This window comes from Pogona vitticeps, chromosome 1 (assembly GCF_051106095.1).
Source record: "Pogona vitticeps strain Pit_001003342236 chromosome 1, PviZW2.1, whole genome shotgun sequence".
Classification (NCBI taxonomy): domain Eukaryota; kingdom Metazoa; phylum Chordata; class Lepidosauria; order Squamata; family Agamidae; genus Pogona; species Pogona vitticeps.
Window position 1 is genome coordinate 138453873 of NC_135783.1, and position 27244 is coordinate 138481116.

Sequence of the window (27244 nt, forward strand, 5' to 3'; positions counted from 1 at the left end):
ATCTAGATTTAGACACATTCAACACAGCTGGAATAGGTGGATTTCCCAACCTAGCCTTCCCCTCATGAGACCCTCCAGCCCACTACAGTAGATTATTTCTCATCCAAGACACTTCCGCCCCATTTCAGAGGATCTCACCTTTCTACCCCTCAACACCACAACCTACTCCATTCAGAATGACTTACCAACCCCCTATATCGCATTCGGAGGGGCTGCCGAGAGGTAACAGAGACCTTTTGCAAGGCCTTTTGTATGCACCTAAATCCAAATTCAACTCTGCGTACAGTATTTGTTACAAACAGAACTGTTCGCTTTCATGCTACTTCATCTGCTCCTTCTGCTTTACAGTTCAAGGAACCGACTCTCCTGTTTCAACCTCAGTGCATGTTTAGTTAGCTCCTAATGAGCCATCTTCAAGCAATAGTCTCTTCCTTTTTGTTCCTTCAATACTCTCTTCCTCCTACATCTTGGCTTTAAGGACTATGATAATAATAATTAGAAAAGAAATATCTTGTATGTAAATAAGGCCTCAAATGGTAAACCAGCTTTACTCAGAAATACACTTGTTAGACAACAAAGAAGCCACTTTTTAAAGGCCATCATTAATTTTATTCCTCGAAGCTTCCTTCTGATCACAAAGAACAAACAGCGTTAAGGCTTTCACAGAACACAACACTAACTACAATATACAGTCTGCAGAGTACCTTTTCTTTATTCTCATCCATATTAATACCTTAATTTAAGCATATGCAGAGAAAGTGATATATAAACACACAAACAATCTTGGAACTACAGAGCTGGAAGGGACCCTATCATTCATTGAGTACAGCATCTGTCAAGGAGACATGGGGGGGGTCGAACTCCCAATCTTTGGCTCCACAGCCACGTGCTAAGCCACTGAGCATCCTTGGCATTTCCAAATCCCACTTCTTCTCTCTGCCTATACCCTTTTCACTGTTCCCGTTTTCAACATCGTCACGTCTTCTTCAACAAACTACCTTTTGTTGAAAATATGTAATTTCCTCCCTCTTGCTTTACCTTTGTGACTATTCCACTACCAGAATTCAGTGCATTGTATCTAAACCCCCTACTTTGTATGTTGTTAGATTTGTACCTTCACAGGCAAGATCAGGTCTGCTTCATTTTTGTGTAAGCAGTTGCCACATTGTGAACAGTGAATCATAATTATGAAACAATGTATGGCTAGACAGCTCAGTGAGTTAGGCCTCTGGCTGCGCAGCCAGAGGTTGGGAGTTTGATTCCTGCTTGTGCTTCCATGCAGAAGAGTCATCCTGTGTGGCCTTGGGCCAGCTGCACAGTCCCGCAGAAGAAGGGAATCGCAAAACACTTCTGAGTATTCTCTACCCAGAAAACCTTGAAAAGGGCTGACGTAAGTCAGAACTGAATTGATGGCACCACTATTGTTGTTGTTGTTGTTACTACACAATGATGATGACAACGAACAGTGCTGCTGAGCTAAGTGGATATATGGTTCAATCCCAACTACAGTGGTGCCTTGACTTACGAACATCCTGGCATACGACCATTTCGAGTTATGACCAGCTCCAGCCGCAAAATTTTGCTTCAACTTGCGGCCTGAGCTTCGAGTTGCGACTGGAAAAAGACAGGGAAAAAAAGGCGGGGAATTCAAATTGCTAACCGTTGGTAGGTGAAGAGGCTGCTTCTTTGTAGCTCTTTTGCCCCAACAGTTAGAGTACAATCAGAGGGGGCTTCGGGCTGCTTGGTAAGGTAAGGTGCTGCTTTCTGCTTTTTTTTTAATTAACAATTTAGGATAAGGTAGGGGATATAAATCAAACACTTCAGCTTACTTAGTTGTTATATATTGTAACATTATATTGGTTGTTCTCTTCTCCCCCGGGTTACTCACGGCTCCATGCCAATATGGCTCCCGCCTCCGATCCGTGCTGGGTGATTTCTTCAGAGGGAAGAAGTCCGGGTTTGCATCCCATTCTTCTCCTTCTGCTGCTCACCAACTGCTTCAGAGAGAATTCTCCTAGACTCTCCTTCGATCCCCATTTCAAAAAGGGGATCCCGGACAGGACGGTTCCAGTTTTTCCAGAGAGCTCTTCTCTGGAACTACTGGCAGCACCGCAACGAAGCCCCACTTGCCAGGTCCCCCCCATTTCCAATTGGTCTTGTGGGGTTTGCTTGCTTTCTTTGGTTTGTTTGTTTGTTTGGTGGTGGTTTTTTTTTTTTTTGGCCGATGGGTCTTGCATGGTTTGCTTTTCTCCCCCCCCCTTCGGTCAGAACAGATTAATCGCGTTTCCAATTGGTCTTGCTGTGTGTTTTTGTTGTTGTTTGTTTGTTTGTTTTTGGTGATTTTTTTCTTCGGCCAGAATAGATTAATTGCATTTCAATGCATTCCTATGCGAAATGGTGCTTCAACTTACAACCATTTCAAGTTACGACCATCTTCCGGAACGGATTAAGTTCGTAAGTCGAGGCACCGTTGTATATTTAAATGGAGATAAATTCCAAGTAAGTATGCTTTGTACCACTGTGAAAATTAAGCCGGTCTAAGCTAAGGACTGGAAGATCCTGAAAACCACACAAGTGCGAGAAAAGCAAGATGCTTTAGCAAAACTTCAGGCAGTTACTCAAAATGTGAACAGAGTATCCTCCTGCTACCCAGCCTCCTATGGCCTGAATTTTATATTATCTCCTAAAGCAGGCAAGGGCAACCTGTTGTCCTCCAGATGGGTTGGATGACAAATCCCACCAGCCCCAGCCAACACAGCTGCTTGTGGGGGATGATGGGAGCTGCACTCCAGAAACAAATGAAAGGCCACCAGCTGATCACCCCTGTTTTAAACACTTTCCATATGAAGCCTCAATTAACAGTAACCCGATTAAAAATTTAGTAAATTCAGTTTGAAGGAGAACTAACTTACCGCTTTATTTATTGCTTTATTTATTTTAGCTTTATTTATTAAATTTGTTGTGGAGTGGGAGTAAGAGAAATCAGATTGTGATGGCAAACTGCAGCCACATAAACTCATTGTGGCTGCAATTTGCAGTTTGCCACCACAACTTATGGGAGCTTATGTGTTGCTATGGTCAGGATGCTACGGGACCCCTATGTGAACAGAAGCGCGGCCATACTTTCTTCAGACAGCCCTTCCTTAAGATAAATGCATGATTTGATTAAAATGACAGAACTTAACCCAAAACAAACTAAGACAAAGCACAGCAAAAAAACCCATTCCCAAGCATTTTTTTTAACGCCACAGCTCAGACACTTGGGGCTGTCAGCCGGGGCTGCTGCTTCCCTGCTGTGCGAAGCTTCCTGACAGGCCCTTTGAAAGCAACTCAGCCTGAGGGAAAGATTTAAACAAAAGCAAATATACAGTCAAATGTGGCATTTAAGAAGAAAAGCATCTTTAATTATAAGGCAGTGGCAGGGAATACTTTCAAACATCAATAATGTTTCAAACAGCAGAAGTATGAAAAAGAGGTACTTCTATGTGAACAGAAATGTTTCTGGAGGATGGGGGGGGGAAACAAGTTGCAATTGGTTGAACAGGATGAAATCCTGGCCATAGGATTCAGGATTTTTATTTCATTTGTATCTGCTTATAAAAGTAAGCAATGGAACACTATCCTGCCTTGATCAGAAGAGGCAACTGTGTGATCTGTAACGTCTGCTTGAGTTGTGATACTCAAAAGGGCTTTGCAAGCAGCCATCCCAGTTCCACTAAACATAATATCCTCACAGTCAACAGCTACGTATCCAAATCCTTGTAGACAGGACTCTGAAGGTACGTAAGCTTCTCCCTTCAACAGTACTGGGGTGCTGTACCCTTGTGTAGTTCAAAATCCGTGTATATCTCTTTGGTGCCCCAGAACTTCTCTCTCTCTCTCTCTCTCTCTCTCTCTCTCTCTCTCTCTCACACACACACACACACACACACACACACACACACACACACACACACACACACACACAGAGAGAGAGAGAGAGAGAGAGAGAGAGAGAGAGAGAGAGAGAGAGAGAGAGAGAGAGAAGTGGACTCCCTAACAATACATAGAATGACAAACGCTTGCCAACACAAACGAACAAACCCAACAACCCTCAAGGCATTGAGCGGCAGGATTACATCTACGCAGCAGGACTTTCCATGGGCATCTGCACCCATCCTATGTCAATGCACGACGAACAGTTCTGGGGAGAACAAGTTCTGTTGGAGGATGTCTATGTGTCCTGCTTGACACTCCTCTGTTTGAAGGGCTCTTCTGACTAGTCACAATCTAAAGCTGCCCCTTCCCCCTCAAAGAAAAACAGGTAAGAAGGGAAAACACGACCATTGAAGTTGCCCCCCACCCCCATGAGCAGAACCCGGGCAACTGACCCTGCAGGCACACAGGCTATATAGTCTCTCTGGCAATATATACGGTTTTCTGTTCACCTGAAGCCAACTGTTTCTAGATATATATTTTTTCTAGACATATAAATTAGTATATTCAAACCAGTGTCTCCTTTGGTCCTCTAACCTGAGAATGCCATGCATGGACCTCCTTATTTTACAGGCTGCAGACCTGTTCAGATCGCTCCTCTCTGTCCAGAGACATGAAGTCAGCTGGGCAGAAGGAGGAAGGAAGGATCGCACTGGGAGCCTGCAAACTCCATTTCCAAGGGAGTACTGATAAAGCACTCCTGAACCCACCGACTGCACTATCACTGCCACTGTCAATGCAGTCTTCACCATAAGGGACGTGCTCCCATGAGGCAGGGCATGATATAAGGTACAGCCTAGGAGGACAATTTGAGAACGACAAGAGAAGACACGTATGAATTGCTGTCTTAAAATGCGATCTCCTCCCCCTTTTACGGCCGGCATAATGCGCTCTTCAGGAAAGTTACAACTGTTCAGGGAGTCATTTATTTGAATTTCCTGACTTTTGTGAGACTAATACATTGGCTATAACGCAGCAGTATTGCAGTTTAATGCATTACAAACAAAAACAGGAAATTACAGCGCTTGGATGATGTACATTTCTAACACTGGTGCCAGTCATTATTTTCCAGAGGAATTACCTCTTAAATTCAAATGGCAATAATTCCCGCAATAAGCCAAGAGTTCCAATTGTTTCAGCATTAAAGGAGAGAAATAAAAAAGGAATATAAGCAAAAGAAGTGAGAGAACGTCCCTCCTGTCTGTGCATCTAAGCATCACCTACACTTTCGTCAAGTTGTCTTCCCCTCTAAAGGTAGGAACAGATTATAAACAGAGTGACATTGTTAAGTGTTTATCTAAGATATGAACTGCTAGCTTCTGATGATGCCTAACAGCTCACAAACATGGTTATTATTCATGTAAGCACTAAAAAGGAGAAACAGCTATAGAGGATGACAACAGGCTGACAGCCAAAGGTTGTACTGTAGTTAGATGAGACACTGCTGGCAATGTAGGCCGACCTTGAATTCATACCTCTCCCTCCTCAGTTCTTTATCTGCTACCAAGCTCTTTTCTTCTGTCCTCCCACTCCCGTCTACGTGGATTCTGCCACACTGTTCCACAGAGCAAGGAGGCACAAAGAGATCTCTTTGTCCATGGACAAGTCTTTGATCCAGTGGAGGTGGTCTTGAGAGACAGATGACTTTAGATGGTCTCCCCTCTCCAAAACAGCCCATCAAGCCACCTTTCTTGCTGTTCCCAAAGAGGGTCTCCCAGAGAATATGGGAATGGAGATTAGGAAGGAGGAAACTTTCCTCACTTTAGTCTTGAGATCTTGCTTCAGCCAACTCCTTGACGTGGCTCCTGATGGACACTTCCAGGAATCAATGGACCCTCATAGATTTTGGTGACTCTGATACTGAACACGCACTGCAGTTAAAAGCCACCAGAACTCCCCTAGTAGAGGAGAACAGCAGGATCATGGCAATCATGAGTATGGATACAATCAGACAGTAGGAAAAATGCACGTCCGATCACACTGGAAAGGGTTGCTTTGCAGGAAGCCATCTTCCTTAAAGTGATCCTTTCATCTGTCGGAGAATTGGCCCAACCTGGCCCCCCAAACTAGTAATCTCCAGCTGGACCAAAAAGGCCCAGCTTCGGCACAGGGTCATGCTGGAGCGCACTTCCCTGCACATCAGGTGATCACCAGGAAACAGATGGCATCAGACCACTCTCCGCAAGCCGTCCCAAAACTGCGACCAATTTCCCCGTGTGATCACAGTCCTACATAGGAAAAGAGAGCAGATGGCCTAGAATAGACTAGTCGGATGCAAGTAGGAAAAAGAGTCCCAGCTCCCCTCAGCATGCTGGGTGAGTTTCATTTATCTATAATCTTTCTGTCCTTCATCTTTATTATGAAAATTCTCCCACAGATTAATTCCTAACCCAGTCATATTAAAGATGGCAGGAACCGCCAGGTATATCTCCAAGTCTCAGATCATCAATCTCCACAGCTCTTGCTAAAATAGGACACAAACTTTGACTGCAACTAGGGAAGAAATCATGACGTAACATTGAAACCACAGAACAACCAGGCCTACAGAACCCGCAAAGGATGTTGTGGCACCTTAAAGACAAGCATGTTCTGTTTGGCAGAAGCTTTCACAGACTGCCTAAAATTTGACTGACTGACTGGCTGACTGACCGCAACCCCACTTCATCAGAAGCATGGAATGAAGTCTCTGTAGTTTCATTACTTGGATGTGAAAAATAATAGAAATGGAAAAGGTGACAACAAGGTAGTTATCTGTCTTAAAGAAGGCAATCAAGAATGTAGTTCAATGGCAGGTGATGAATACATTCAAGCACAGAAAAGGAGATGAACGCATGCATGGTGGTACAGAAAGAAAGCTTTGACTAAGAAGAAAGCTCTAGCTTCTAATAAGTGAAAGACCTACAAAGCCTCTGGGGATCATATGAGGAGGACAGAGAAGACTGCAAGGAGAAGAGGAACTTGGTCAAAACAGCCCCCTCTCACTTCCCACTGGGAGAACCTCTTCAGTGAAAGAAACTTGACCAAGGGACCTCAAGCAGTCAGCTTTCATATTGGCCTTACACTTGGGGTGACATTATGGGTAAGAGGTTCTCATGATGATGATAACATTGTCTCAGAAATTAAAAAAAAAGTCACGGGTGTCTTGTGTGCGGTACAAATTTAAAACTTTCCAAAGAATGAACCACACTTTCACAATAGGCTCTCCACTTTTATGGGAAAGAAGGAAATCACCTTATGCTTCTTGCAAAAACGACAAAGCCAATGAACCGCTATAGCCCCATTTCTCTACTCTATGCACAGCATACTAGAACCTTTGTATGTGACAATACTGCCACCCAAGATTTAAAAATATGCTTTTAAAAAGTCCAATAAACTTATTTTAAAAGACTCTTAACACAATAAGAAGCAGGAAACTATCATGGTCTGAATTAGGTAATATAAAATCTAATAAAAATCCCATAATTTAAGCTAGGAAATGCCATTTCCCCCCAAAGGTTAATAATACTTTAAAAACGGGTTATCTATTAAAGACTTCATATTCTTCTGGGGAAGTGAATGAGAAAGAAAGGTTTGGAAATAAGGATTTTATTCTGAGCCATCATAAGCACTAAAAATTACAACCTTCTGCACCTGCACCTCCTGTGGCACTATAAATGCATTATTATTCTGGTTTGGGAGATAGAGAGACACACAGAGAGACACAGAGAGAAATTATTTAAGAACGTATCAGAATTAGGGTTCAGAAAGCAGATGATTGTAACTGCTTAACAAAAACAGTCTCTCTCTTCATCAGAATTAGATGGCCAGTGTGAACAAACAACACTTGAGACAAGAGACTTGCATGTTTGTCTACTAAGGTTAATTTCGGGTTCGAGCAGGGTGGGATGGGGGGGATTCACAGCAACTGGCAGAGGGTGGCTGAATTGTCAAGAATCAATCCTGCAGTCTTTACCAGAGAGAGAGAGAGAGAGAGAGAGAGAGAGAGAGAGAGAGAGAGAGAGAGAAAGTGACAGACACAGAGAGAGAGAGAAACAAAAATACAAATGGCAAAGAAAATGGATAAAAACACATTTAAGAGTTGTCTGTTTTCCAGTCATGGAGGTGGGGTGAGTAATATAAAGAGGAGGCAGTACCACGATCAAGCTTTGTCTAAAGAACACAATCCTGCTTCCAAATTTCTATGCTCCCTACTTGACTGAACTGCAGTGCAGCTGGCTGGTGCTGCAGTTAGCAGAAAGAAAATCTGGCAAGGTCAAAGCCTGCTGAATTACGCAGGTGCACAATATCAACTAAGTCCACTGTAAATCAGGCCATCCATCACATCATGACTTCAGCTCACACTTTTTATGCAACCCTGTTCTACATGCAGAGTTTTCCAGTATCTATCGACAGAGAAAGCAAAGCTACCAAGGCACATCTCCTTGAAATTACATGAAAAGATTTTAAAACACCCAGTAAGGTAAAGGTAAAGGTTCCCCTTGACATTTAGTCCAGCCATGTCTGACTCTAGGGGATGGTGCTCATCCCCGTTTCCAAGCCGTAGAGCCAGTGTTTTGTCCGAAAACAATCTTCCGTGGTCACATGGCCAGTGCGACTTAGACACGGAATGCTGTTACCTTCCCACCGAAGTGGTCCCTATTTATCTACTTGCATTTGCATGCTTTTGAACTGCTAGGTTGGCAGGAGCTGGGACAAGCGACAGGAGCTCACTCTGCCACGTGGATTTGATCTTATGACTGCTGGTCTTCCAACCTTGCAGCACAGAGGCTTTTGTGGTTTAATTCACAGTGCCACCACATCCCTTAAAATCACCCAGCACCAAAGCTTTAATAATCATTCCCAATGGGAAGATCATCTGTCACAACAATGTATATTTCCGAATACATTTCAATGGCAATGAGGGGAGAGGTTCTGTTGCTTCCCTATGATCAGTGCTGTACAAGAACCACAGGTTCCTCCCCAACTCATCAGGGGCCCCAACTGCAGAATGATGGCCAGGGAGGGTGGCAGTGGCAATCCTCCATGTTCCATATGGTTGGCTGACTCCTAACAGTTGCCACCGCTGTGCTGGCAGGCTTCCCACTCTTGCCCCAGCCAGCCAACCAGAAGGAACCTTGGCTAACTGGTGGGGAGGGCCTCTGCTGCGTGGACCGCAGGAGGGAAGTTTTCACTCCAGTCCACCTAGGAAGTATATATCCGATCCTCTGGGTCTCTCCAGTTCGGTCTTCACTTAGACTTTATTTAGATCACCATCCGTTTAACTATTTATTTATTTATTTATTTATTTGATTTTTACCCCGCCCCTCTAGACCATGGGTTAGCTCACAGTTTCTTACTGGCAACATGTGTTTATTAACCAATAACTCAAGTTGCATAGGAGTACTTGTGTAACTTGTTGCCAGCACCTGACACTCATCTCTACCCACTTTTCAAAAGAACCTCTGCGTATTGTGTCTTTTGTTATGGGGATTAGAGCTGTGCCCCCAACGTGCCATCTGTGTCTGCAAATAGAGTTATTGCATAAGTCTGAAGGGATGTCCAATTTTTCACATGTCCAGAAGTCATCTGCTTTGCAAACAGTTCTCCTCAGTTATACTTTCTTCTACTCTAATGGGCACCACAGGGTGGATCTCAAATCCAGATAATGATGAGAACTGGATACTCTTGGCTGAGCTTAAGGAACAAAATGTACACAATTTCTTCCTTTTTCCTTCTAGCATAGTGGTTCCTAACTATTTGCCCTTCAGATACTTTGGGCTTAAACTCCAAGTACAGTGGTGCCTTGCTTAGCGATTGCCTCGTTTAACGATGTATTCGCTTAGCAATGAGGTTTTTGGAGCGTTCTTGTGCTCCGTTTAGTGATGTTTCCTATGTCAAACCTACAGTTCAATGCATTCCAAAGGGGAGGGAAATCACCAAAAATTAACAAAGACTCGGAACAAAGCCAAATTAAGTTTGCAAAGGTTTTACAGGGTGCACTAACGATTCCAAGCATTTTGAACAGTTTTTGAACATTTTAAGACACTTTAAAAATAGCGAAAATGGACCTGTCAAAACCATTGAAATGCATTGAAACCTATTCAATGCATTCTGATGGGGGAACCGCGTTTCACTTAGTGATGTTTCCTATGGCGATTTTCGCTTAAGGACGGCAGTCCGTTCCCATTGGAACGGATTATCTGGTTTTCAATGCATTCGTATGGGAAATGGTGTTTCGCTTAGCGATGTTTTCCCATAGCGATGTGTTTTTTTAACCAATTAACATCGCTAAGCGAGGCACCACTGTATCTCTTACTACTACTGGATGTGCTAATAGTGCATTCTGGGAGTATAGGTCAAAAACTTCTAGAGGGTTCCAAAAGCTGAAAGCCACCATTCTAGAGAAACTTGATATAAAATAAGTTAAAGAATAGTCAAAAATTACTAAAACTGAAAACATGTGACAGCTTTACAAATGAGTAAGTTCCTGGTGTGCAACACCAAAAACTGAAAAAGCCTCACGCTGGTGAAATGGGAGCCCTCTATAAAAAAGCCTGCCAACAAGCTCAGCAGTATTCAAGAAGCTGTACAGAAGGCCTTCCTTCCCCTCCCCAGCCAACCCACTTTCACACCCGAAAAATATGGCTGTATATCCATCAGTCATTAAGCTGGGGGTTCGGTATTTATCTCCTCAGCCCTCTGCTCTCAGCGAGGTCTCTGCCTAACACAACCGCTAACACTCTACTTGTTTTCCACACCCGGGGTAAATATCTCTAAACCCTAACTTCCTCAAAACCTTCGTGTCTCTTCCAATGCAGCTTATTCCATGTTATAGCAAGACTGTGGTGGAACTTCCATCCTAGTTCAGCTAGGATTGTTTAACGATGCCGGTTTTCTATGAAGAGCAATTTTTAGGGAGAAAAGAGGGAACCAGGAAGTGTTTGTCTGGCACAGAAGGTACGTAAGTAAGGCTTCAACACTGCATGTCTTCTCTACAAGCCACAATGACTTCAAAGCCAGGAGTCCAGAGTGAGCAGCAGCTGCCCCCTTCTCTTCAAAAGCAAAGACCCGTTTTGGTTTTACAACTCTCCCACAAGTCCCGTGCTTATTGATGCCACACAGAGTTTGATCACCAGTGCACATGCTCTAAACATCCAATTATCGCATTCTGATCCCTAGTATTTTCAAATAAAACCTGGAAAGCTGTTGCTAGTCAATGGAGACGGGCCTGACTTAGTCTAAGTGACCCAACAGGGAGGGGACAGGGGGAAGGACTCCTCGGTACTGAAAAAGAACGGAGCACTGCTCGGTTGTGCAGGACCCTGTGTGCTGGCCAGAGCTCTGGGGAGCCTTGGAAGGCAACTTGAACTGTTTTAGTTCAGCTTTCAGAACATGGACCAACCCAGCATGTTCCCAGTTTTAAACAGAGCACCCCATGCTGGTAATGTAACTAAGCACCACCAAAGACTAGATTCAAGACACAGGAAACAGTCCACATAGCAGAATTCACTTTTCTCTATAGTTTGATACAGCATTCTACCTTCGTGTGATACCCAGCAAGGGTACTGATTCTTAATATTGGCATACAGTTCATGCGAGAACCAGTTTTCTTTCCTCCAAACTGTAGCAGTGTGTGTCCATCTGTTTGGTCAGGGAAGGAGGATGGAAAAAAGGAAGTATCAGATGGATATGGCATCTCCTATCCATGATGGACCCCAAATATCAACGTAAACTTCTAAGGCCGCTCAATCTATTTTGTCTATTTTGAAGACAGCAGAAGTGTCTGAAATCAGGCAGTATGAATACTGGCGAAAGGAGAAGTGCATTCTTAATTGATGAGATATGCTGCTCTTGAACTGGTAAGCTTGTTAATGGATCCTTATCATGATGGTTGACATGAGACCTGCAGGTTCAGAGACAGCCTCAAACTACCCACTGGCAGGGATAAACAACAGGAGAAACTTATCGTTTTTGTGAAGATCGTATTCGTGATGGTTAGTCCTATTGTTATCTCACTGCTCCATGTCATGTATGTGGATGGATCCCAGCCCCCAATTACCGTAACAAAAAAAACCTGTTGGGAGTTCTTACAACCTTGCATGCTGCCTGTAGTTTATTTCGCTGGAAGGGACCTTTCTGGGACAGGGGTGACTGTCAACCTGTCCAACCTGCTCCTTCCTACCTCTAAATTAATATAGAGCCCCCACCTCTCTGCTGAGCATTCCCTTTCCCTCACTTTTGTCTGTTGGAAACCATTTATTTTGTTGGTTCTTAGTCTGCTGTTATCTGTCCTCAACTCTAAGTAATGAAACATTTATATTCTTTTTACTAATAATGTTCCAGAGTGAATTATTGAGACTGTAAGTGCCTGTTAACTAGGAAAAGGGTGGATGAGAAAAAGGACTGTGAAGCTAATCTCCTCTGTGAATCTCTGCACTTCTGCTGTGTATCCAAAGGAGACTTTTAACCAAAACTTCAAAAACTCTACAACAAAATTTGGAGCGGTAATTCAAAATAGAAGCTTTCTAATCTATGTATGGATGATCTAATAATGAGTGAGCTGCTGGACGCGGAGGAATGGAGCGGCAAAGGACTGTATTGTTCTTATAGAACCTCGTATGGTCTTGTATTCCCCAGCACACTGCTTGTTTATCTCAGTGAGACCTGAATGTAAAAGCTTCCTCATCTCTTGGCAAGGTGTGGGTTCATTTCAAAAACCCCTGGCCGCAAAAGCTTCCAGGCAAGGTTTCATTTCTTGGCAGGGTACAAGTTCGCCCCAAAAGGATTTGGCCATATGTTGTTTCAGGGAAGGCTTTAATTGTTTGTATGAATATTTTATTGTGAGCCACCCTGAGTAGACATATATCTAGAAGGGCGGGATAAAAATCAAATCAAATCAAATCAAATCAAATCAAATCAAATCAAATCAAATCAAATCAAATCAAATCAATCAATAAACAAACAAACAAACAAACAAACAAACAAATAAATAAATAAATAGTCTATCTACCTAACAAACAATTACACTCCGTATTTTTTTGGTGTGGCTCTAGCCTTTTATTACCCAGCAGATTTTGTGATCTTCCGCCGGTTCTCACATTGTGTGCTCGTCCTCCAGTCCTTATCCACTGGCCTACTAAGCTTTCTGCCTCTGCATTGACCCAAGTCCCCCTCATACTATTTCATTCACACTGTGGCTTACTCCCGATTCAGTCTCCACACTGTTTGTGCTCCAGATTTTCCTCTATCTCAGGACCCTCACCAACTTCTCCACAACTGACCACCAAAGAGCCTCTTGTTGACCACGGAACACAGCGCCGTCAGCAATGAAGTCATGATGGAGAAAACAGAGCAAGTTCTGGTGACACTCTCTCTGCTTTGCAGGTGGAGAAATGAACAACTTCTGGTCCCTGTATTCTCCCCTTCATGAGAGGCGTGATGAAACCAAACAGTCTCCAATTAAATATAATTTCCCATTTTTTGATACAAGTAAGGTTACCAGGTTTGTAATAAGCTCTTAAATATTAAACTAAATCCCTGTCATAACCATTCCACTCTAGAATATTCTCCACTCTAGAATATTCTGGATGCAGCACTGTGCAATCATAACACCCTGAAAAACTATGAAGATGAACTATATTTTCCCTACACAGACAGAACTCTATGGTACCTCACGGTAGGTGTACATCAGATGATCCTGTGAGTTTTACCTTTTGCAACAAAATGTTCCAGATTGTTAGAACAGTCTTGAGAGAGAGAAAGAGAGAGAGAGAGGTGCAGCTTTTCTTTTTGACTTTTTAATTATGAATACTAATTGTTGTTTTTTTACTAAAGAAAAACCTCAGCATTTTCAAAGGAAGAAGAACGTGAATATTATATTGATATTCAGCACATACGCACTTACCAAGCTTCAGGCAGCAAAAAGGAATATTCATGTGGAGAGGTGGTCTCTGGAAAATTAGACAGAACTGCCAAACGATGTGGAAGCAAGTCTGATCCATGGTATGTGAACAAGATCTCCAGGGCCCTTACATTGCTTTCCTGCACAAATAGTTCACTGTTAATATTCAGAAAACTGCCTATAAACCATTCTGTTTAATAAGCAGCCATTTCCTAAAATTATGGGAAGCTGCATAATTTTTTTAAAATCCATATTATACTGTACGGTACATATTTTTATTTGTGACAACTGATGTGGCAAATAAACCTCATTTTTTCCCATTAAAAAAATCTATAAAATAATAGAAATGTTTTTAAAGAAAGAAGATTGTGAGCATACAAAATAGGGTAGTGAACTGTTGTTACTCTCCATCTTTCCTCGAGATAACAAAAAATGGCTCTGTAAAGATTTGCTCTCCTTCTTACTGACCGCTACACACCTCAACGTTGCTAGACAGCGGAAAACATTAGTAAGGTCTTGGGGTGTATAACTGGCTTGACAGGGTTTGATCTGTTGTGTTGTGTTACTGGGGAACCTGACACGACACTGGGGCAGCAAATGGGCAAAGCGAAAGAGATACATTCACTGTTGTATGGAATCAGTTGATTTTATGTGCAAAGAAAGACTCATTGAAACTTTGGACTGATGGCCAACTGTTGGACTTGTCCAGTGGTTCCAAAACTGGGTACCCCAGGTGTTCTTGGACTACAATTCCCAGAAGACTTCACCACTAGCTGTGCTGGCAGGGATTTGTGGGAGTTGCAGTCCAAGAACACCTGGGCAAACCAAGGTTGGGAGCCCCTGGATCTGTCTATTCTCAAAAAATAGACTTTGGCCTTAACTCCTTGTCTGTCTCTTTGTGTAAGCAAAAGTTTCCCTCTAGGGATGGTTGTCTAGATAGGGATTTTCTGTCTTATCGTTCCACCCTTCTCTGTAACATAATGCTATTAATTAATAAGACTATTATTTTAAAGAAAGAAGGGCTCTCAAGTTAAGATACTGGAACCTAATTTCTACCTTGACTGGATTGGAATTTTTAATTTTTTTCCTAAAAAATTATTTACTGCCATCCTTGCCACCCATAGCTGATATTTTTCTGTCAGACACCAAGATTACAATCCTGTACCCATTTTCCCTGGGAATAAGTCCCATGGACCACAATGGGGCTTACTTCCTTGGAATAGTCCCGATTTAGGAACGGTGAAGCCACTTTTTTAAGGGGGAAAATCTGGGGTGATTGTGGGATATAAACATCAGACTAATGGATGGGCCTGGAGCAAGAATTTTTGACCATTTTAATATTTCAAGTCCACATATGATCTACCTTCTGAAGTGACAAGGAAATATTTACAATTAAAACATCTTTTGCTGTCCACATATGGGATTCGCTACCAAACAAACTCACACGATTGCACTGTAAAGGTACAAAAAGAATATGATTCATATGATGGCAAGAGTTAATATTCATCAAAAAACGATCAGTGTGTCATTGCTCTGTAAGCAAGTTTCAAACAAAGAACATACCCGAGCATATGTTCTTGCAGAAAGAACGATATTTTGATTGCGGAATTTCTTGAAGAATTCCGCATCGTATCTCTGCTCAGCAGCATGTGGCCCCCCGAGGATCTCCTGAAGAAAAAGTACAAAATATATTCAGAACATGTGAATAACGAACATTTCAAATCATATATCAATCAGGCATGACTGTGAACAGATACATAGATCAACTACAGATGGGGTAGAGGAGCAATAATGTGCTTGGACTGAAAAGGGAGTCCACTTTTACATTATATACAGTGGATGTCACTGTATTCGGGGCACAATCTGCAATTTTAGCAAAGACTAGCTACCATTTGTAGTGTCAAGCCATGTGACACAAGGCCCCAAACAAGGGAATGCTCCACAGGCAGGGGGACATTTTCGCCTGTTTTAAACTCAGTTTTCATTCATACACATACAACGCCTGAAAACATACACAGGTCTTAAATACTGAGGGAGGTGGATTTAGCTTATGGCTTTGAGTGAATAAACAAGTGTTAAAGAGAAATGGAATATATGTGCTGCTAGGCAAATGATAAAACACAGAAGCCGCTGTGAGAACCAGGTTCTTTGCCTGTCTCGTTGTACAGAAAACCTGAAAAACCTAAAAAGGGGCATGAATGCAAAAACGACACTGGAAGAACGAAAGGGTGTGGAATCATTATACAGCGACCCATTAGCCAACAAATATAATCCAGGATGTAAGAACCACCGTCTTTACCTCGTAGGTTGCTAAACGGTCCAAATAGGTTAGGAGCTTCAACCTGCTACGGCAAAGTTCTTTCTGTTCCAAAGTTAACCTGTTTTTAACAAGGGGGATGGGTGGGGAGGGAAAAATTGAGTGTTTTTAAAAACGTTCAAGAGAGATAGACAAATAAACAGAAATACATATCCAGAAGTCAGGCAACAGAGGTGACTTTCATTTAAATGAGCATCTGCAGATGTAAACTGGGAGGCACGCCCAGATACGTTGCCTGGTGTAAATGTCTTCCACTTGGTTCTATGTGACTTTCAATTAGTTATGACACAGGGACTTATCCGTGTATTCTGCAACAGGACAGTCAGCTGCAGAAGCCACTCCACTATCACATGCCTAGCCCATCCTTCTTTTGAAACAGCAGGAGCATAAACATTAAATGGCCAATAACGTAGCCTGTGGAAACTTCCTTGGGGTGCATCTGACAATTTTTGCATTGGTCCAAAAATAACCCGAGGCCCACCGTGCATGCCCTGGAAGGCCAACATAATTCCCATGCCTGTTCTGAAGCAACCTTTTCCAACTCAGCTTGGCGCAAAGACCTCACCTGAGTGTAATCTCTACGTATCAAACCCGAAGGGATGGGGTGGGATGCAGTTAGCTGGACCACTTTTAATGTACACTGCCGTTTGAAAATGTATATCCTGATCCAATGGGAATTATTAAGAATAGATATCCTTCCCTTGGAGACAGTGTGTATGCCTAAACCTAGCAACAGAACAAATGGATCCCGAGCCTGGGGCTTCATTTACTTGGAGAAATTCACAGATTGAAGGAGTTCTTGGCGCTTCATGGCTTCCCGCTCTTTCCTGCTCTCTGCTTCTTCCTCGGGAGTCAAAAACTCTTCATAAAGGAGTTCATCAACATCTACATCACCTGGTAGGATAAATCTGGGGAGAAGAACAACAACCGATGAGTGGGAAACCTTTCATTTTGGTCAAAAAGAGTTTTCTTTGGAATATTTCTCTCTTTTAAATTACAACCAATTTTTAAAAAAGTATCCAACAAAAGTGGATGTCTTAGATTTCCACAAAACCTTCTGCTCTTTTTTAGAATATAAGCATTCCTTTCCTCCAGAAATATAGAATGATTTCCATTAGTTAAGAATCAACAGTGCCTAAATCAACATGAAACATGCTATTCAAATAAAGAAGAAACTTTCAACCATCTTGTAAGAAAATCATAGTTACTTATACAGTAGGACCCCCCTCCCCCCAATCACAGGATCAGGTTCTGCTGATTCACTTATTCATTGGCTGAAAATACTAAACAAAAAAACCAGAAATGTCTATTTAGATGTATTCCCAGGGTGAATTTAGCAGAACTTGCCCCTAGAGGGAGCCAGGGACCAAGCAATGTTCAGCAGGACCCCTTCTCTGTGGGATCAATATCCACTAATTCATTTATCCACAGTCTGAAAATACAGATATTAAAAATATTACAGTGGTGCCTCGACTTACGAACGTCCTGACTGGCGACCAATTTGAGTTACGACCGGCTCCGGCCGCAAAATTTTGCTTTGACTTGCAACTGGAGCTTTGAGTTACGACCAGAAAAAAAGGCGGGGAAATTTGAACTGCTAACCGTTGGTTGGCGAAGAGGCTGCTTCTTTGTAGCTCTTTTGCCCAGCGGTTAAAGAGTGTGCATTCAGAGGAGGCTTTGGACTGCCTGGTAAAGTACTGCTTTAAAAACTCCCTGTTCTGAGTGGGTTTTGCAGTGTGGATTTGGGCTGGGTGGTGGAGTTACGTTTCTATGCTGTGATGGGTCTTGCAGTGTGTTTTTTAGTATGTTTTTAGGGGGGATTGGCTGGAACAGATTAATCGCATTTCTGATGGCTCTTGCAATGTGTTTTTTAGTCCCTGCTGGAATGGGTTTGTTTGATTCGGGGGGAGGGTTATGTTTCTGTGCTTTGATGGGTCTTGCAGTGTGTTTTTTTAGTGTGTGTTTTTAGTGGGGGGGGGGTGGCTGGAACAGATTAACCATGTTTCAATGTATTCCTATGGGAAACAGTGCTTTGAGTTACGACCAATTTGAGCTACAATCATCTTCTGGAATGGATTAAGTTCATAACTCAAGCCCTAGGCAGGACCGGGCTGTGGACACAGATCTCCTGCCCCCCCCCACGACCACCTCCTCGCGAGTGCGCTCCACCCCCTGTAAGTGAGCCATGTGCATGCGCAGAAGTGCCCCCCCGTAACGTTTTGACCTATATGCAAATGATGAGTAAATCTCACCTAACCATCAGTTAAAACCTTTTGCCAGCCATGAACCTCCTGGGCCAGGTGGCAGACAAGCATTCTGAATGTGCCACAGCTATTTTCACAGGCCACACACTATTTCTCAGCCTAATCTACCATAAATGAATTGGGAGAGGTGAGAACCATGTACATCGGTCTTCAGTGGAAAGGGGATTGTACACACACACACATATTCTTAAACAAATACAATTAACTAGATTTTCTTTAATCAGGCCACAGTCGGATTAGACATAAATTCAAAGGGTAAAACAGTTTGTCCATCTCAATCTAGAATATTACAGAGAATTTTAGCGAGGTCTAGGTTACTAGTTTAGCATAAAGTAATTCTAATAATTCTTTTGTTTTCAATGGTGGGAAATGGCCCACCACCTGCTGAACATTTAACTTCAAAATATTAATACTGTATAAAACACTGCTAACCCATATAGCCAAATTTGGTATCAACAGGTAACCAACAAGATAGAATTTAAAAAATGGCATAATCAAAATTTATATGAGGAGGAGCCAGAAGCGTAGGAAGAACTTAGGTTTTCTGGCATCCCGAGGCAGGAGTCAGAGGAGGCCCATTGACTGAGCTGAGACAGTTAAACGCAGAGCATGGAAAGTTACTTTGGGGACGACAGCTCCCAGAGACACCAAGCCAATCAGGGCCAGTAGCCACCGCTTGTTTTAAAGTTCCATTAACTCTTGCAACACGGTTTTGTGTTCCAAGGGCAATGCCTCTGCTATATTATTTATACTTGGAATGGACGTTCCATGTTGTATGTGTCCAACTCTTCCACCAAGGAATCTTGTGGCACAGTGCTTAATCTGCAGTAGTGCAAAGTGCTCATGACCTGAGAGCAATCCTGACAGGCGCAGGTAGCCAGGTCAAGGTTGACTCAGCCTTCCATCCTTCTAAGGTCAGTGAACTGAGTATCCAGCGCACTGGAGGAGGGGGCGCAATGCGTAGCCTGCAGAATTAAAGTGTAAACCACCCAGAGAGTGCTTTAAGCACCATAGGGCGGTATATAAGCAGCATGCTTTGCTTTTTGCTTTATCGCCACTGATCTGAAAAGTTACAAGCTTTCTGGAAAAAAAAACTAAAAACTAAAACCGTGTCAACTTTGTCTTTTCAACAAACCGGAGCATGATAAAGCAAAATGAGAAGCCTGTTCATGTATCTGCTTGTCCGTCCCCATTTTGTTTATTCTGGCACTGTTACAATATTTAGCTGATGTTATTAGCAGCAGATGCAAGTGCAATTGAGAACCAATTCCCACAGACCTGCCGCCATCTTCTCCTTTCCCAATGGCCACAAGAGCTTCCAGATCCGTTCCTTTCAAGCCATACTGCAGCAGTTCTTTTGCAGCATCTACATTTTCGGGGACTCTCTCCAGGCACTCGTGAAGAACCCAGGAACGCTTATTAATTTTGCTCTGCCCCCACAAACAACAGTAAAAAGACAACACATGGAAATCATTAGAACCGTTCAACCTAAAGCAGGGAAATGCCGATATATTTACATACAAGAAAATGCCTGGTACCGAGTTCTACTATCTATCTGTCTAGCTTGGTATCATCTACATTGACCGGCAGAGACTCTCCAGGATTTCACATGACGTCTATCTTGACCAAGGTACAACCCAGACCTTCTGCATGCAAAGTTTGTGTTCTCCTGTTGAGCTGCATATGCTTCCATCGATGTTTCACCTATGGTTGCCCTCCCTGCCCAACTAAAGACTTGTAGATCAGGAGGAACATGGGAAAAACTGAGCATCATTCCGTCTCAAATGTAGTGACAACGGGCCATTTTTCATTGCCAGTTTCAGATGCTAACTGAAGAACACCGGTTTCACATTAGTTTCATAAACATACAAAGATTTCTTGCAGAAACAACCCTACTGAATTCTTCCACGCCCCTTCTTGTGAACCATCACATGACACTCACAAGGGTTAATTCAGGAATGTCTTCTGGGGGAGAATGAGTGGAACTGTAACAGAGCAAGAGTCAAGACAGCCCCATCTTCCAAGTAAGACATCCACTTGGTCTACCCATGGATTCCAATTCCTAAGAAAACATACCAGGTAATCCTGGATAGAAGCAATGCTAACTGCAGATTTCCTCCACTGCCTCTGATAAACAAGGTCGGAATCAAGGTCGTACGTCTGGGCAAGTGACAAGGCTTCTCCGTATTCTTCATTATCAATCTGAAAACAAAACATGTAGATACTAGACTCTGTACATCCATTTCAAGCAAGAGTCAATAAATTAAGAGAAAAACAGTTTCTATCATTTTTCTATTTGACACCACAGGATTACTTATTTGGAGAACCAGAATATGCACGCTACAATCCTATTCGATTCTCTGTAAGATTATTTCCTAGATAAAAACTCTCGGGACAATACCTACACTACAAACTATCCTGCAGCCCTAAATTTGCTCTTAAGACTGCAAAACAACATTTGTAAAATGCTGGCATTTGGTAAAAGTTATCATTGGTTCAGAAAGCATAATGTTTATTTCATTTACAAAAGCAAACAAACACTGGAAACATTCTGAAGGGCTAGCTGGGGTACGGTATTTCAAATGTCCCCAAGGAATTTTAAAATTTCAAAATGTGTTACAAAATAGCACACGATAGCACCCTCCTATCATCAGGATTAGTACCTGCTGATTCACTTATCCACTGGCTGAAAATACTAAATAAAAAAAACAAAAAACAGAAATACCTATTCATATGTATTTCCAGGATGTGGTTACCAGAACTGGCCACTAGATGAGGCTAGAGATGATGTAATGCACTGGTTCTTAACCTTCGGTTACTCAAGAGTTTTGGACTGCAACTCCCAGAAGCCTTCACCACCAGCTGTCCTGACTGGGGTTTCTGGGAGTTGCAGTTCAAAAGCATCCGAGTAACAAAGGTTAAGAATCACTGATGTAATGTACCACATTAGATACTTCTACGTTTTTCAGCATCTGCAGGGGCGGGTTTGGAATTGACCCCCACGGATACCACAGTCCTCTTGGACCACAGGCACTTTGAGACCCCCTTCTCTTTCTTTTTAATTCAGTTACTGAGCAACCTCCCTTTCTGTTATTCTGGTGCTTCAATTAAAAAACTGAGCAAAGCGTATCACTTATATACCACCCCAAGGCACTTAAAGCACTCTCTGGGTGATTTACAATTTAATTAAAGAGGCTACACACTGCGCTCCCCCAACCCCCGTGAGCTGGGAACTCATTTTACCAACCTCAGAAGGATGGAAAGCTGAGTCAACCTTGAGCTGTTACCTGGGATTGAACCCCAGGTCATGAGCAGAGTTTTGCCTGCAGTACAGCAATTTAACCATGGTGCCATGAGGCTCCTGCCTGGTCCATACATAATAAGCAACAGGATACATTCCAAGCAATGTATAAAAGTAAGTGTCCATGAGCAGAACTCTTAATTGTTCCAAGGAAGCAGAAGCCCCATTCCCATGCACATGGGTGCTCTGTGGTCTCCTCCTGTGCAGAGGTTTGGTGGCAAGTGGGTGAGCCTGCCACCAACAGAGAGAGTTATCCTCTATGGATAGTCAACAGAATTCTGACTTCTAATGCTAATTTTTACACAGCCGTCATGTGGCAATAAGTACTCTAATCCAAGGGAACATTTTCCCCCAAGATGTGAAATAATGTACGCTGAATACTTAGATGGGGGAAAAATTGAAATAACTCATCTGCAGAACATTCATTCTGAGAAAAGGAATTTTCAACAAACAATAAATGGTCACAATAAAAGACCTCCCCATATTACGCTTTTTCTAAAGCAAAGTGAATCTTTGGTGTTCTGGCACCAATTACGACTATCCTACTGCTATTATTCTCATTTCATTTGGGAAAATGGGTTTATTACCGGGTATGAGGGCAAGCTGATTAACACAGATCTATTTCTACCCATCATATCCCGAAAATATTTGCTTAAGAAGTCACTGGCTTTAAATCAAAGCAGCCAAAATCCAACAAGTTAAAGCATGGCAGTAAGTTGATATTCAAAGAAAGGACTCAGCAAAATGAACCTGACTAAGAGTAGGACCTTTCAATCAATGTTAACAAAGAGAGGGAGGAAAATATGCTTTGCTTCGCTTCAAACACACGCACACCTTTCTTTGATACAACTCCTCAGGGGTTGTGGACCTCAGGTTCACAAGCCGATAGTTCTTTATAATGGTGCGTGGCCGTTTCCTTGGCGGAGCGAATCTCTCCATTTCAGTCACAAAATATAGGCCTTGCTTCAAGTAGCCAAAATACCGGGCTTTGGCAGACGTTTCGTCATCGGAATCCGAGTCGTCTTCTCCTTCATCTTCATCCCCAGGCCTGCTATCCAAGCGCAATCTCTTTGGTGCCAACTTCACCTCGCACTACGAGAAAAGCGATTCTTACTAAACAGCATAATATATCACACTTAAGTCTGTCAGGCTTCTGGACGCAAAGAGACAATAAGCGACGACTATTCTCAAAGCTGCTGAGAGTGAAAACGGAGCACTGAAAATAAATTTTCTCTCAAGCAGCCCAGTTGTTACACAGGACGGGCCCTTGGCCATGCAAGAGTACTCAGCATATTCGTTAAGGATTAGAATTTGCTTCATGGGTTTTCTTGGGGGGGGGGTTAGGATTAATACAAAAGAGATTCTAAAAAGACAGAAAATCCTGAAGGCTGGAGAACTGAGAGTAAGAGAGTATAGTTCATCAATAGTTTAGCTCTTCCTCAAATAAGTGCAAAGATGCAGCTACTGGGTTTTTGCTTAAGTACAGCTACCTTATACCTTGGGACTATATAGAGGAAACATGGATAGAGGAAAAGTGGAGAACATTTGTATGTAAGCAAACGTTCTTTAAAAATTCACTCACAGCGGCCTTTCACAGGAAGATGTCAGTGCTTATTAAAAACCTCCTTCAGAATATTTACTATTATAGAACCAAGTGACCAAGGCGAATGGGATTGCCTGTGGATTTCGCCCTCCTATGGGGAACTAATCAGAGATAGACTCTTTAAAAAGTTAGGCTTCCTCCAAGAGCTGCGTTTTATATTCCAAGTACTCTGTAGGATGGCAATTGTCTCTGCTGTTTCACCCCCTTATTATGAGCAGCTGAACTTGACATTCTGTGTATTAAAAAGGCTGCTATTGCACCTCCAAAGCATCGGAGGGGTGGGGGTCTAAACTAATCCAGTGTACAGAAAACTCTCATTTAAAAATACAACAGCTATTATTTGTTGATGCAACAATTGCGAAAACCATGAACCGTTCCATGTTTGTTATTCATAATGTCAGACACTTTGCGTTGAAGGCAAAAGTATATAAATTAGCTATCAAGAATCCATGAAGCACCATTAGAATATTGTCAAAGTAGCCTCATGGAACCCAAATACAGTCCAAAATAGTTGTGCCTTCTTGTGGAAAATGAGCCTTAATTTAATTATTTCATCAAATTGGAGTCATTCACCAGGTTTGCAGAATATCAATGAACACACAGCACTACAGCAAGGCATAGAACAAACACTGGAAGCTTTTGCTCCTTTAAAAAAAATTATTAAATGCAACCCATCATTTCACTCATCCTTGGAATGCTTTTTTACCATCACGGGAGTGTTAAAAGCGATGGCACTTACACATGACAGAACAGAAGTGGCATTTCAAATGTACCATCAAGGCATCAAGTGCTTCCTACCTCCAAACTCAGAAATCCTCCGTCGTGAGCAGAAGTGACCTGAGGAGAACTTTCAAACCATTCACAGGATTTGCCTAAGAGATTTTTCAAGGTCTTCACTGATGACACTGTCAAGGCTCCAGAACAACGGCCCAAGATAACAGCATTCTTTGCCCACCAGTTTACATCTATTAGTGGGTAGAAAGATTCCTTGTCTGGAGGAAAGGGCAATTTCAAGCATTAGAACTAGAGAACTTCAATTATGTAACCAAATAAATAAATAAATAAATAAATAAATAAATAAATAAAATTAAAATAAATAAATAAATAAATAAATAAATAAATAAATAAATAAATAAATAAATAAATAAATAAATAAATGCAGGCAGACATACATACATGCATACATGCATACATGCATTTCATCCACCAACTTTTCCTTCTCCCTCTGAATTTAGTCTAGCTTTCCATATGATATGTACTCATAGGAAACCATTCTGTCTACCTTAACCATTTTCTATCCTAACAGTAGCTTCTCGTCCTCAATACAGGTTACACATCAGGACAATGAAGTGCTGAGGCATGCCCTTTTCTTTCAGAATAACCCATAGTTTCTCATGATCTACACAGTCAAGGGCTTTGCTAAAGAGTCCAGTGATTCCCAACCTTGGGTAACCCAAGTGTTCCTGGATGCCAGTTCCCAGAAACCTTTACCATCAGCTGTGCTGGCCGGAGTTTCGGGGAGCTGGAGTCCAAGAACATTTGGGTCACCCTAGGCTCGGTCTATAAAGCATAGACTGATCTTCTGAAATTCTTTGGGGTGCTCCTCTGGATACTTGCAATATGATCTCAAGTACTTCTTCCTTTTCGGAATCCAACCTGAACATCAGGCATTTCTCGCTCCATTTCTTGCTGCTGCTTTGCTCTTTTTTTTAATGGGGATTTATAGAATGATGTTCTTCAGAACACATCTTGTGAAACACTGTCTATGTTTCTGTCCTAAGAACTCAGTTATAACATTTACGATACATTAGCATGACTTGCGGGAACGAAGGCATATTTTTATTGAGAAACACCTGTCAGGATCAACTATGGCCCAAAACTGGCCATGGATCCTAGACATCTTCTCAGGTCCACCTTTCCTATGGACTCTCTGTTGAGTCTTGGACAAGTAACCGTATCTCATAATCCGTAGTAACAGAATCACAATTATGATAACAAAGGAGAAAAAGATGAAGGAACTGTTCTCAGAAAAAAAAAGTAAGCCCAGGAGTGCTGTTTATTTTTTTTCTGTTGTTCAAGTAGAATGTATTACTAGAGTTTTGTTCAAATTATATCCACACAGAAATCTAGTATAGATTCCAAGCAGAGTAGATTTCACTGTCATTTGTTTAACGGTTTCTGCAAATATGTTGATAAGCCAATAGGTAAAAAGGTAAAGGTTCCCTTTGACAATTTTTTGTCCAGTCGTGTTCGACTCTAGGGGGCGGTGCTCATCCCCGTTTCCAAGCCATAGAGCCAGCGTTTTGTCCGAAGACAATCTTCCGTGGTCACATGGCCAGTGCGACTTAGACACGGAATGCTGTTACCTTCCCACCGAGGTGGTCCCTATCGATCTACTCGCATTTACATGCTTTCGAACCGCTAGGCTGGCGGGAGCTGGGACAAGCGACGGGAGCTCACTCCGCCGCGTGGATTCGATCTTACAACTGCTTGGTCTTTTGACCCTGCAGCACAGGCTTCTGCGGTTTAGCTCGCAGTGCCACCACGTCCCTCATCCGATAAGCCAATAGTCTAAAATAAAATGCATGTGTTTCTTCCTAAGAAACTCCCACTCCTTTCTTAGAGAGAGAGAGAGAGAGAGAGAATGTAATTAATCCATGATACAAACCTTTAATTTTCTTTCGCTTTTCAAGAGAAAGTCTCCATTCTGGCTTGATTTCATCATAACCTGGCTATGACAAAAAAAAAAATTAAAAATTTTTAAATCAAGAACTCAGGTATATCTCTTCATTATTTCACAATGGCTGAAATCTTGTTTAAGTAGATACCACAGTGCAAAGATGATGATGTCATCAGTCAATGCAATTTTGGGGGAATTATTCTCCTTCCTGTCACAAATCTATGCATCCTGAGTAACCCCTTTCATTGCTAGGAATCTGTGGGGGACCAAGGGATGGGAAGAAGACTAACAACAAAGTTATCCCAGCAGTTGCAATTTTTTAAATTAAGGAAGTTCCCCCACCCACCCCTCAGCTCCATGAGTTCCTGACAATGAAAGGGGTTGCTCGGGGCTGTAGCGCCCTTAGAACAGGAGGAGGAAATGTTTAATTTTCAAAAGATTGCCATGGCTGATGGCATCTTACATGAACAGGAATTCGGCCAATATGTAATATATGCATAAGAGTCTCCTTCTTATAGCTGTTTATTTCTTCCAGCAAATGAAGGCTTTCTAAAGCTTCAGCATGGTGTTATGGTGCTAAACGGGGGAAGAACAGGAGAAGCAAACTGTGCTAGAACAAGCTAGAAACGGCCTCTAAAACTGTTGCATCCAGACATACTTTGTAGAAACTGTTTGCTGTAGACCAGCCCTTGCCACCCTTGCTCATGATGATGCCTCAAAAGCTGAAGGGCCAAAGTTTGCCTACGCCATATAACACCATATTTACACTTCTGAAGGTTTCTGAAGGTGTGGGGAGTGATGGCTGAGTAGCATGGAACAAAATGTCACACACACCAGACCTGCCATAAGGGAAAGCTACTTTTGCGATGTCCATATTTTCATTCAGCACACATGACCATCTGTAGGTGCAATAATAGAATTCACACAGTCTCAAGCACTTCATGTTGTCAAAAAGATGATCCAAGTACACCATACGTACTGGCTGCACATTTAGGAAAATTAACTTCAAACCGTCAGCTCTAGATTGCTTAAACTGTTTGCTCCTAAAACTCCCTTTTCAGGCAAAACAAAAGACTTGCTCCAGTATGAGAAACACATTAAAAAAGGACGAGGCTGACATAACTCCTGGATTTCTATTGTAATTTGAATCTACGATTATTGCAGACATTAAGTAACACTCTTCTTTTGTTCAGCTGGGTTTACCCCTTTCTTCTGTCATTGCAC

At 42.3% G+C, this 27244-nt stretch overlaps 1 protein-coding gene across 2 annotated transcripts in view; it reads right to left on the reverse strand.

Moving 5' to 3' along the window:
* The window catches only part of NBAS (NBAS subunit of NRZ tethering complex), a 234840-nt gene that overhangs the window by 171967 nt on the left and 35629 nt on the right, over positions 1 to 27244 (reverse strand). For both annotated transcript variants that reach the window (XM_073001737.2, XM_078388309.1), the window contains exons 13-21: positions 26009 to 26072; positions 24139 to 24332; positions 22572 to 22829; positions 20513 to 20638; positions 19715 to 19866; positions 16943 to 17080; positions 16155 to 16233; positions 15419 to 15523; positions 13859 to 13995 (exon numbers count right to left, since the gene is read on the reverse strand). In XM_073001737.2, the coding sequence (XP_072857838.2) occupies positions 13859 to 13995; positions 15419 to 15523; positions 16155 to 16233; positions 16943 to 17080; positions 19715 to 19866; positions 20513 to 20638; positions 22572 to 22829; positions 24139 to 24332; positions 26009 to 26072 (1253 nt within the window). The remainder of the gene's footprint in view (positions 1 to 13858; positions 13996 to 15418; positions 15524 to 16154; positions 16234 to 16942; positions 17081 to 19714; positions 19867 to 20512; positions 20639 to 22571; positions 22830 to 24138; positions 24333 to 26008; positions 26073 to 27244) is intronic.